This window comes from Hesperophylax consimilis, chromosome 30 (assembly GCF_061612785.1).
Source record: "Hesperophylax consimilis isolate HC1 chromosome 30, BYU_Hcon_1.0, whole genome shotgun sequence".
NCBI lineage: Eukaryota > Metazoa > Arthropoda > Insecta > Trichoptera > Limnephilidae > Hesperophylax > Hesperophylax consimilis.
This window is the reverse complement of record NC_142865.1, coordinates 3,010,417-3,023,118: the sequence shown is the minus strand read 5'-3', so window position 1 is coordinate 3,023,118 and position 12,702 is coordinate 3,010,417. Positions and strand designations below refer to the sequence as shown.

Genomic DNA, 12,702 nt, shown 5'->3' with positions numbered 1-12,702 from the left:
AATCGTCTGGAGCTAGTGAGACTATGGCATCCACATTCTGGGTATTTTGTGAGGAGGTAATGGAGAAGGGAAGGAGACGGGGAAGAGGATGGTGGGGTAGTACCTAACGTTTCAATTCTGAATGGTGGTCTTACACCAGGGCGATACTGAGAGTATCTTCCATTTTGGAACGTGCCGCAAGTATTGTATATTCTATTTTAAATTAATAAATTGTGAAATAACGCAAATTAATCAAATAAAATTTACTTGCGCACGCTGAGATCTGAATCCGCAATCTCCAGCTTGCTGGTCGAGAGCCTTACCCCTCGACCACGGAGGCGTTCGTTGACAGAAAGCCGTCTTAGCATAATTAAACTAAAAATATAAATAAGCTTAACTTCCAAATTGCTTACGTGAACATTGATTACCATGAGTTGGACGAATATGTAAACACACTTGTAAGTGACTTATCGAAAACTTACATAAGTCGTAAATTTAACTCATGAGTGTAAAGCTAGCCTTAAACCAACTCTTAAGTTTATATTTGGTATTTTATTTTTAGGTGCGAGACAAGGAGGAGGAACTGGAGGTGGCCATGCAGAAGATAGACTCGCTGAGGCACGAGCTCAGAAAGTCGGAGAAAGCCCGCCGGGAGATGGAAGCTCGAGTTGAAGACGCTATCTCTGAAACAAATAAGGTAGCACAAAAATCATTTTAATTTATTGAAGTTCGTAACATTTGCACCAATCCATCTGTATTTCATTCTCATATGTTGGGTAGGATTCAAAATAAAATAGAATTTATTCTGTTGGACTTGTTATGGATCTTAGTTCCGGAAGTTTATTCCAAGCATAGCTTGCTTACAGCGTTTTTTCAAAGTTTTGTCTTGCTCACTCCTACTTATTGTTTCTAGAAAAAATGGGACAACAAGTAAGTTTTTAGATTCTCACGGCCAAAAGCATTTTTGTTGTTTGTTTTTGGGGTGTTATGCCGTGTTGCGCTAACTCCTTCTTTAGCCAAAAGAAGCTAAGCTAAGCTCCTTTTGGCTAAAGAAGGAGTTAGTGCAACACGGCATAACACCCCAAAAACAAACAACAAAAATGGGACAACAAGTGTATATGTTGATGGAATTTGAATATTCAGAAAGTTTTAAAGTATGATTTAAGATTTTCACGGCCAAAAGTATTTTTGTTATTTGTTTTTGGGGTGTGGGCAGATGTGTTATTATAATAACACATCTGCCCACACCCCAACTTTCTTTTCTTTTTATTACATAATTTTTTTTTTCAATTTCACTACAATTTTCTATTCTAAAGTAGAATAACAAGTATGAAACATTGTTTGAGTATTGTTTTCGCATAAATATTTTTGCTGCGATACCTATAATTGTGCTCTATGACAGTATAGCAGAATTCAAACAACTTGGCGTCATGTATCTTTTATCAGGAGATTTTTCAATGTGGATGAGTGTTTCAGGCTAATAATTATTGCTTATAAAATAACAGTGTATTTAACGCGTTCCTAATGTTTATAGGATATCAATTGTAGGCAGGCAATTTTTATATAATGAATGCACATACATGTGTGCATAGCATTGAGGACAACAAGTCAGTGATGAGTGAGTAGTCTTCCAAAAATGAGTTTTGTCTCAATGAATTGTTCTTATTCCAGGAGAGAAAGTTGCTAGAACGCTCGGAAGAAGTTTGCCGCCAGACGAGACTGGAGTGCGAGGCGCTAGCCGCTCGCGGCGGATCCCAAACGGACGTGGTGCCGTCCTCCACCCACAAGGAAGTTGCCTCTCTCCGGGCAGAAGTCGAGAGATTAGAGGTGAGCATGTTACAGAGGACTTTTGGATGATGTCTTTCCAGATGATGGGTATATCCCACTGTTATTAAAAACTCACAATATTATAAGATTTATTTATTTATAGAGCCGAGACGGTTTACATGTAGTTCCCGTGAGCACTTATGCCATAGGCCCATTGTGCTATCTCCCTTTTTACTTCAATCCTTTAACAACAACCCAGTCCCTTTAGTAAAGTTCACCATGGTTGTCATTGGGTATGTGGCTATGTCTTCTGGTTCTACTGTATGTCTCTTCAGGTATCTGAGCCTAGTTCCCACCAGGGCAGGACATTGGCACCATAGGTGAATTGGAGTCTCTTCATCCTCTTCACATCTCCTGCATCTATTGGTGTTTTCCACTCCCAATATCTGCATGTGTCTCCTGAGATGACAGTGTCCCGTTAGTAATCCTACCAGTTCCCTCAGCGAGTTTCTGTCCATATCGAGTAGTTTCTTGGTTCGTCTAGGGTCTGGTCCTTTGGATTGTCTCATTCCAGGTGCCCTCTCCCATTCAAAATAATATAATATTTTAACATTATTTATAATTGCCATTTTCGGAATTTTGAACTCTTGTATCAAGAATTCAGATTAGCCTTTGATTTTTCGCGAGGTCTGCGGTAGTATATATAATATTTTATTTACATACATATTTTTTATCTTATGAAATTGTAAAATGGGGACCGCAGCACGGGTAAACTCCAAGTGAGGCTCACATCACCAAATAATGTTAATAGTTCGATGACGCTTTCTCAATTGTGACACTTTTTCACAGCTAAAATAAATATGTTTGCTCATGACTTATTATTCAATGTACCTGCACGTTCAACACGCTCTTCTGTCCTGTTCAGGGTGGATCAATGCAAAATGAACTCTAAGCAGAATTCTAGCCTGAACAGACTATGCAATAATTACAATAGCATATTATCCAAGGTGGATATTTTCAGTTGCGAACTTACCAAATACAAGAGGTCTATAAAATAATATTTCTCTGATGGTTTGTGAATAATGTTATGTCTCTATTGTTTATATTTCTATTATGATTTGATTTATATCTACAACTTCTCTCCGTGGCTATAAATGTATTGATAAATGTTTTGTTTTATATAATATTTTGATTTGCATAAATTTTTGAATTCATATTCCTTTCTTACAAATCTCAGTAGAGAAGTCACAAGGAGGATATCCATAATTGGTTTTATTTTGGCTGTATAATACTTATGTACAAACTGAAATAAATGTAAACTGTCGATTTCCCGAAAATTAATAAATAAATAAATGACGAAACTGCAAAATACAATATTGTAGAGTATTTCGTCAAAGTATTTTTTAAGGTTCGAAATACCATAATATCAAGTCATGCGTGGTTGAGTTGCTAGCATATCTTGATTACATATTATCTATATAAATAAAAATGTAAATGTTCGTTAGTTCAAAATCTCAAATCTCCAAAAGTTCTTCACCGATTGCTTTGAAATGTTGACATAACGTTCCACGTTCGACACGTGTGTGTTTTTATATCCCTACATTAAATAGATGTCACCTGTGACAGGTAAAAATATGATTTTTTAAAAATAAAACAGCATCTGTTGAATAAAAATGCTTTAAAAAAAAAAAAAACGGCGCCATCTGTTTGACGTAAAAGCAACATGCGCTATTTTTTTTTTCTATCTGCACAGACAGACTGAGTCACAGAAATGCATGGCGGGGTAAAGTTAGTATATAATACAGGGTTTTCCAATAAGAGGTGTTATTTTGAATAGCCCGCTATTTCGGTAGATGTTACTTTTGAAACTGTCATTTTTTGACATTTGACAAGTAGAAACTACGCCATTAATACAAATGGAACGATACACGCTTCAACAACGTATAGAAATTATTAAAATTCACTTGAGTGAATCAAATGCAAATCATCTTGAGTGATGAGGCCCATTTCCACCTCGGTGGCTTTGTAAACAAACAAAATTGTCGCATCCTGGACTCCAAAAACCCAAGAGTTATTGTTGAAAAGCCTCTCTATCCTCAACGTGTGACTATTTGGTGCGGTTTATGGTCCGGCGGAGTCATTGGACCTTACTTTTTCGAAAATGAGGCTGGAGCAACAGTTACGGTGAATGGATTGCGTTATCGAGAGATGATTAATGATTTTTTATGGCTGGAATTGGTCGGTATTGATCTGGACAACGTTTACTTCCAACAAGACGGCGCTACGTGCCACACAAGCAACGAAACAATTGATCTTTTACGATTGAATATCAAAATAACACCTCTTATTGGAAAACCTGTATATACAATGTTGGGATACACTGAAGGCGGTTAATCATATATATCACATAATTAGTAACATTATATTTGTATAATTCCAGGTGCAATACAATGAATCGGTGAACCAGCAGCAGGCGAGATACAGTTCTGAATTGGCCGCGCTCAGAGAACAACTACAAGAAGCAGAAGGTCACAGAGGCTTACTAGAAAGAGAGGTATATAGATAATTACATTCACTACGTATTTTCTAAATATTGCGAATTTACAAGCCTAATGTATTTCTTGGGATATTCTATTGTCTCAACTGCTTCCGCAGTCGGAAGCCTGTGGAACTATGGCATGCTCAATCGAGGTATAAGGAGAAGCTGAATGCTAAATCACTATTTTGATTAATCTTTATAACGAATTGTTGTACATTATGAATACCAAAATACAGTAGAACCCCGTTAATTCGAACCCCGATAATTCGAAAAAACGCGTAATTCGAAATTTTCGCCAAAAAAATTTCCGCTGAAAAATTTTTTCATACAAAATTTTTTTTAATTCGAAATTCGTTAATTCGTAATTCGAAATTTATTTTTGTCCGCGCACGAAAATTTGTTCGTGTAATTCGAAAAAAATTGATTTTTGCGAAAATAAATCATAATATTTCGTAAATCTGAATCTAAAAGTCAGCCGTGGCGGTAAAACGCCGAAAAATGTATTTTTACGTGGTTATACATCGTCCTAATTAGTATTATTATTTCGTAAATCTGAATCGATTTACACTGGAATGTCATACTTTTTCAAATTTATTTCGAATATCCGAGTTTGAAGGGCCGAGAAAATACGTTTTACGCGGAAATATATCGTATTTTTGCGAATTTATTTCGAATATCTCAATTTAAAGAGCCGGCTGCGACGGAATACGGCCGCAAATTCTCGTTTTACGCGGAAATATATCGTATTTTTGCGAATTTATTTCGAATATCTTAATTTAAAGAGTCGGCCGCGACGGAATACGGCCGAGAATTCTCGTTTTACGTGGAAATATATCGTATTTTTGCGAATTTATTTCGAATATCTTAATTTAAAGAGCCGGCCGCGACGGTATACGGCCGCGAATTCTCGTTTAACGCGGAAATATATCGTATTTTTACGAATTTATTTAGAATATTTGAATTTAAATGGCCCGCTGCGACGGAAATCGGCCGCGAAATTTCGATTTACGCGTAAATATATCGTATTTTTACGAATTTATGTCGAATATCTGAATTTTAAAGGTTCCGCCGTGACGGAAATCGGACGCGAAATTTCAATTTACTCGGAAATATATCGTATTTTTACTAACTTTACTTCGAATATCCGGGTTAAAAAATACGTCGCCACGGATATCGGCCGAAAAAATTCGATTCACGCCGAAATATGACAAATTTTTACGAATTTACTTCAAATATCTGAACTTAAAGGCCGGCCGCGACGAAAAACTGCCGATAAAATTCGATTTACGCGAAAACATAATCATATTTTTACGAATTTACATCAAAAATCTGAATTTAATGGGTCGACCGCGACGGAAATCGGCCGCGCATTCTCGATTTACATGGAAATATATCGTATTTTTGCGAATTTATTTCGAATATCTGAATTTAAAGAGCCGGCTGCGATGGAATACGGCCGCGAATTCTCGTTTTACGCGGAAATATATCGTATTTTTGCGAATTTATTTCGAATATCTTAATTTAAAGAGTCGTCCGCGACGGAATACGGCCGAGAATTCTCGTTTTACTTGGAAATATATCGTATTTTTGCGAATTTATTTCGAATATCTTAATTTAAAGAGCCGGCCGCGACGGTATACGGCCGCGAATTCTCGTTTAACGCGGAAATATATCGTATTTTTACTAATTTAAATTCAGATATTTGAAATAAAAGGCCGGCCGCGACGGAAAATTACCGCGAAATCTCGATTTACGCGGAAATATATCGTATTTTTACGAATATCTCAATTTAAAGGGTAGGCCGCGACCGAAATCGGCAGCGATAGCATTTTTACAAATTTATTGCGAATATCTGAATTTAAAGGGCCCGCCGCTACGGTAATCGGCCGCGAAAATAAAGAAATAATTGGTATTAATACGAATTTACAACTCCGGATCAAATCCGGATGGTATTTTCCATCCGGATTTGAAGAGGCCGCCGAGAAAATCGATTTTCGGCGTTTTTTTTTTTCATAAAATTTCGAATTACGTGGGAATTCGTTAATTCGAAATTTAATTTTTGATGTCCCGTGGATTTCGAATTAACGAGGTTCTACTGTATATGCTTTAGAGAAATTCAAGGTTTTCCTATCATTTCGCTTGAGTAGAATTAAAATAAATATTAATGTAAAACAAAGAAATGTATGAACGCGTAAAGGAAACTACTTTTAAAAAATACAATATTATAGCTAAGATTATCTGTGACAGTTTCACTTGATTAACTTTTTTGCTTTCTTATAAAATTATTTACAAAATAAATAAAAACCAGTTTTGTGCTTGAAATCGAACGTTTCTAGACTCCGTTTGTCAAGCGATTTTAATGCCTGTTACCTACAATATAACGTATACCAAGAATACACACATTTTTGGCTTGTAGCTTCCTCTTAATGTGAGGATGAAGGCAAGGAGATGGGGAAGAGGAGGGTTTCGAAGTACCTGGCTATTCAGATCTGGTCAGTCAACACGACTAAAGCCCTTACAAGCCACATTTCGATTCGGATTGGGGTGGTCTTTCGCCAGGGCGTTACTGAAAATATCTACCACTCTGGAACGTGCCGCAAATAAACTATGTGTACATTATTTTAGTAATAACTGTAGCTGTACCCTGCCACGCGTTGCTGTGGCTCAGTCTTGTGCAGATAGAGAAACAACAGTGTGTGTTGCTTTCACATCCAACAGATTGCGCTGTTTTAAAAAAAAGGTGCTGTTTTTCACAAAAATCATGTTTTTACCTGTCACAGGTGACATCTATATAATATAGGTATATAAAAACACACGTGTATTAGAATGCCACGTTGTGTTAAAATTTCAAAGCAATCGGTGAAGAACGTTCGGAGATTTAACATTTTGAATAAACGAACAAAGATAGATAATATGTAAATCTTATAAAAAAGTGCTGCCGCCTTAGCATCTCGAAGAGTACAAAATGACCACACGTCTGTTTGACGAAGAGTCTGTTTATTATCCGTTTTGATTAATGGTTAATGTTTGTTAATATATTGTGGAAAATGTTTATTTTTAATTTAGGTTGAGTTGATTGTTATATGGATTGATCTAATGATGGCAATATATATAATTTCAGGCAAAATGACCACACGTCTGTTTGGTGAAGAGTCTGTATATTGACTGTTTTGGCTTGCGGTTGGTGTGTGTTTATATTGAGAATGGTTAAATGGGGGGAGCTTAACGCCTCATATCCGAAGCACCCTCATATTAAGATTAAGGTTTCTAACGTTGACAACATTCTATATTTCAGGTGCACTCCGCCAAGGACAAGCTGGACGCCAGCCGACTTGAATCCATGACTGACTCGGAGGAAGCCCTCGCCGAACTTTCCCGAAGGCACGATCGAGAGAAGAAACTCATACGCGACGAGATTAGCAAGATGGTCAGCGAATTTGAAGTGGTATGTTTATAATCTAATTTATCATTTAAATCTGATCGTATCTTCGATTCTCACAATCCCTTTCTACTCCTTTCCTGTCCTTTTATGAGTACTCATAAAAGGACCAGATCCTAGACGAACCAAGAAACTACTCAATATGGACAGTGCACTCGCTGAGGGAACTGGTAGGACTACTAACAGGACACTGCCATCTCAGGAGACACATGCAGATATTGGGAGTGGAAAACACCAATAGATGCAGGAAATGTGAAGAGGATGAAGAGACTCCTATTCACCTATGGTGCCAATGTCCTGCCCAGGTGGGGACTAGGCTCAGATACCTGAGGAGACATACAGTTGAACCAGAAGACATAGCCACATACCCAATGACAACCCTGGTGAACTTTATTAAAAGCAAAACCAAACAGTTGCCGTAGCTGTCATTTATATATCTTGTCATTCTTTATTGACTGTTTTGTTCATAGCATTAATCTAAAGCACATGCATTGTTACCAAATGTTTAACACACGTGATGCCAAGCTTAATGTCTTGATGATGTGATTGGGAACAATCACGTTCGGCTCGTCACGGGAGACTGGCGTTGCCTGTCTACGAACCTCCGCCTGAACGTATGGCGGTAGTCTCCAAGACACTTGAATTCTCGAGTATCGGATATATGCGTACAATATATATTGCATATTAGTTATGTTGCTGTTAAATAGAATTACTTTAACAGCAACATATTTATTTATTTATTGGTAAAGGTAAGAGACAAAAACAGCTTATACGTAAAATATAAATATATACATGTTAAATACAGTCAAGCCAAAAAAGTCTCCTATATTAAAATTGATTGGAGATGGAGTTTTATTGCATAAAAAAAATATATATATATATTTTAGGTGAGGAGGGGAGGAATAGGAATTTAAGATGAGGATAGGAGATGCTCTGGATACATTCCATACTATTGTATTAATTTTCGATCGTACGTGTTACTTCTAATCGATATTTGTGAAGTGTATTGCTAAAAATGTCTATGTTTTGAAATTTAGTATTATATTGGGCACATATACGTGGAATTGGTGAATTTTTTCTAAAGTTAGTTCTATATGTAGGTAAATGAAACAAATGGGATTGCCGTGTTGATCTTGTTGGAATATGAATATTTATTAAATTGGTTAGCTCTGGTGAGTCGAGGTCATTGTTAAGAATTTTAAATAATAAGATTTGGTCAAAAATCAAACGTATGAATGTATTGATATATTTAACATCAACGATAAAGAATTTAGACAGCAAGCTTTGTTGCTGGACGTGTTTTGGATTTAGATGGCCATTACTGATAGTACATTAATGGTTGTTTCTCAGCTGTGTAGGGTTAGGACGTTTATTAGTAGGCACTTATTGTTTTCCTTGTGTATCTTTTAAAAACTAATTGAAATTATTTTGTAAAGTTCTTTAAATGAATAAAGTGATTGAATTGAATTGAATATTGTACGTCTCCTGACAAAAAAAAAATCGTGCTCAATAACAAGATTTGTTCAATTCGGATTGCTCAGCTGGACGACGGTAGGATTAAAGAGTTTTTCGCACTGGCAGGTTTATTTATACAATAATTGTTTATGGTTATTTTTCAGATGTCGGAGAAGGCACGGAGATTAGAAGCGGAACGAAGTCAGCTGGAGAATGAGTACGACGAACTTAGAAATAAGAAGGAGGCCATCAACCAATGGGAGAATCAGGTCATTATCAGTTTTGTTCAATTATGTTTTAAAGTTAGTGTTGTGTTCCTACAAACAGGTCTCCAACTCGTCTTGGAAGGAGTTCATAAATAAGTGGTTCTTTTAGATTAATCAGGGATTTATTAATACTCCGCGTATTATAAAGGTGACTCGATAGTCGACCTAACTAGAAGCTGGCTAATTGGATCTGAAACAGTAAGTTTCTCTGAGAGCCTTACCACTGGCCCTGGCGACTACTGGCCACTGGCTCCATCTTGCGGACTTCCACGCAAGCTCTACGCACTGCCATCTGTGCGTGCATCTATGAAGCTCTTACTTCCCAACAGTTAGCTTCTTCGTTGAAACACAACCCTACCCATTTGTTGTGGACCCAATTATTAAACTGACAGGATTCTCTCTCACCTCATTAAACTGTATACAGTGCTATCACAGTAACTGTGCGTATAAATATTTATTTATTTATGTTGCAAGTACTTTTTTAAGTACACAGAATAAATATTTTGATTAAAAAAATTCCAAAACAATTATACAGTATAAACTAAAAACTTATTAACCCATCGTCATACTAATTTTTATTTGTAACATCTGTGCATACTTAATAAGGATTATTACTAGAGATGTGCCGATTATGACTTTCGCCGACTAGCCGACTAGCCGATTAGTCGGTTGTAATAAGACCGACTAGTCGGCCGACTAGTCGGCTAAGCCGATTACGGTTTCGGGGATAGTTCTAGGTACCCTGAAATGTCGCGCATGGCCAAAGTGTACCTCTGCTGTCCCGCTTACAGTGTGCTGTTTACAGTGAGAAGCTGTAAACAGAGGCCGGAAACATATATGAAACAAAAAGAAATCGATTGCTACCAGAAAGGGCAGAAGCTTTAGTCTTCTTACATCATAATTTACCCTTAATTAAAAAATATAAGTAAGTTATAAAAAATATAAGGAGATTATGATATTTTTGGTTGTCACAATTGTGACTTTGATTTGATTAGATTATGTAGGTATGGTTATAAGGAATATGTTTTTTTCATTTTTTTTTGTTTTTATCAAACAGTTCATGTTTAGAATTTTTGGATATATATATATAATATATACATATATTACTGTGCATCTTGTACATACAATCTTGATTTAATACATATAACTGAGTTTGTTAATTTAAAAAATCTACTTTTTATTTTAATAATAAGAAATACTTATAAATGTTCATTGAAGATAAGAAGATATTATGTTGTTTTTTATGTTAATTAGGATAGATACTAATTTTGTTCAATAAATGTCATAATTATGTTTTTTTTACAAGCAAGTAATTTTAAAAACTGATTACCAAAGGAAAGATTGCTTTACATTTTTTAATGTATAAGACTGATTATAAAAAAAAATATATAAATAATCAAGGTTTTTATTTCATGTAGTTCCCCCGCATTCATATTATTGAGAAATACATACAACGTAAGAAGCCGGATAGTCGGCGCTCTTTGCCGATTAGTCGCCGACTAATCGCCGACTACAATAGTGGCCGGATAGTCGGCTTTACCGACTAGTCGCCGACTAGTCGGAACATCTCTAATAATTACTGTGCAGTAATTGTAACTGTGCAGTAATGCTGATTATAATTTTATTGTTAACTATCTAAGTATGTGGGAAAAGTTTTAGTCGCCCCAATGCGGCGGTCAATATGCTGATGCAATAAAAGTGCAGCCCGAAATCTTGGCGGCAGGTATGCCGATGGGTTAACAAAGAGGCTATAGAAAACTTATTAACAACGAGGCTATAGAAAACAAAAGTTTGACTATATTATGACTGTTTAAGTTCTTCGGTGCTATTAAAAATATCTTGAACTTTTGCATATTGGTTACCTAAGCGTGGTATAAGAGAGTTTATAAGTGATTTGATATTAATATTGACATTATTGCTACAGTAAAGATCTTTTTAGTTTGCGTGACTCTATTAGGAACATGAAATTAAATTAATTCCAGTAATGCAGGGCTGTTAATATGGGAATTAATGATTTAAAAGAAAAATTGACATCAGATACCAATCTTCTGTCGGAATGAATTATTAGTTTTAGATTTTTCATTATACAGTTGTAGTTTGTCTTAAAAATTTGTTTTGTATTTTTTCAATAGAATCTGAGTGAACCTTATAATGTGGTGACCAAATAGATGAGTTATACTCAATTTGACTCATGACTAATGGAGTATACAAATATTTTAAAGTAGGTATATATATAACAAGTCTTTGGAAATTCTTATTATGAAACTGAGCAATTTCATTGCTATATTATGCGACAAAAAATTTAATTTATGATCAATGATCCCCAGATCATTTATTTTGTTGAGTGGATTCTCAATTGTGTGAAAGTGGATATATTCAAACAGTGTAATATAATATTTTCTTATTAACAGATAACGGAGATAATTCAGTGGGTGGCCGATGAAAAGGACGCCCGAGGATATCTGCAAGCCCTGGCCACCAAGATGACCGAAGAATTAGAATTCCTTAAACACGGTAAGCACTTTACAATAATATCACACAATTTTTCTCACTTAACCGCTTGTGCATTAGCATTGCCGGTCGCAAAGTAAAATTTCAAGTAAAAAGCCTTGCCTACCGGTAAAACATACATTTTTTGGTGGAATTTAAAATCGACGACTTGTATTTGTTTTCTCCAGGCACGAGTAACGGTCAAGCGGCGCCACCAGGTGGTGAACCCGGGCGCTCCGACGGCTGGCGCAATCGCCGCTCCCGCCGCCTCGACAAGATGGAACTCCTCGGCCTGCAGAGCTCCCTGCACAGCGAGATACAGGCCAAGCAGGCCATTGGCGAGGAGCTGAGCAGGACTCGGGCTGATCTCCTTCAAGCACACAAGTTGGTTCAATCTTCTTCATTTCGGGTGTTCCTCAAGGAAGCCTACTAGGACCCATGCTATTCAAATTTTTATTTTTATTTACTTTAATTCCATATTGTCATCTTTGGGGAAAGGAAGTAGTGAACCTGGATCTTGAAGACACCCATGTTGTAGGAGGGAGGAAACATAGAGGCTGGCGAATCATTCCACAGCTGAGCTGTTGAACAGAAGACAAATTTAATGTCAACCGTGTGTGCGCGCTTTTGGCATGTTTTCTGGCTCTGTATAAGTGCTGAAGGGATCAATAACATAAGTACCTAGTAGAATATTCAATTAGATTCCGGTAGAACCAGGACAACATTCTCTCCTGACGTCTGTTCTCCGAAGGTGCAATCAGTTTGTT

At 36.5% G+C, this 12,702-nt stretch overlaps 1 protein-coding gene across 1 annotated transcript in view; it reads left to right on the top strand.

The window, feature by feature from the left end:
- The window catches only part of gek (serine/threonine-protein kinase gek), a 135,029-nt gene that overhangs the window by 39,941 nt on the left and 82,386 nt on the right, over positions 1-12,702 (top strand). The window contains exons 17-23 of the mRNA XM_089649444.1: positions 542-676; positions 1,651-1,806; positions 4,187-4,300; positions 7,581-7,730; positions 9,344-9,448; positions 11,857-11,959; positions 12,124-12,319. Coding sequence (XP_089505570.1) covers positions 542-676; positions 1,651-1,806; positions 4,187-4,300; positions 7,581-7,730; positions 9,344-9,448; positions 11,857-11,959; positions 12,124-12,319 — 959 coding nt within the window. The remainder of the gene's footprint in view (positions 1-541; positions 677-1,650; positions 1,807-4,186; positions 4,301-7,580; positions 7,731-9,343; positions 9,449-11,856; positions 11,960-12,123; positions 12,320-12,702) is intronic.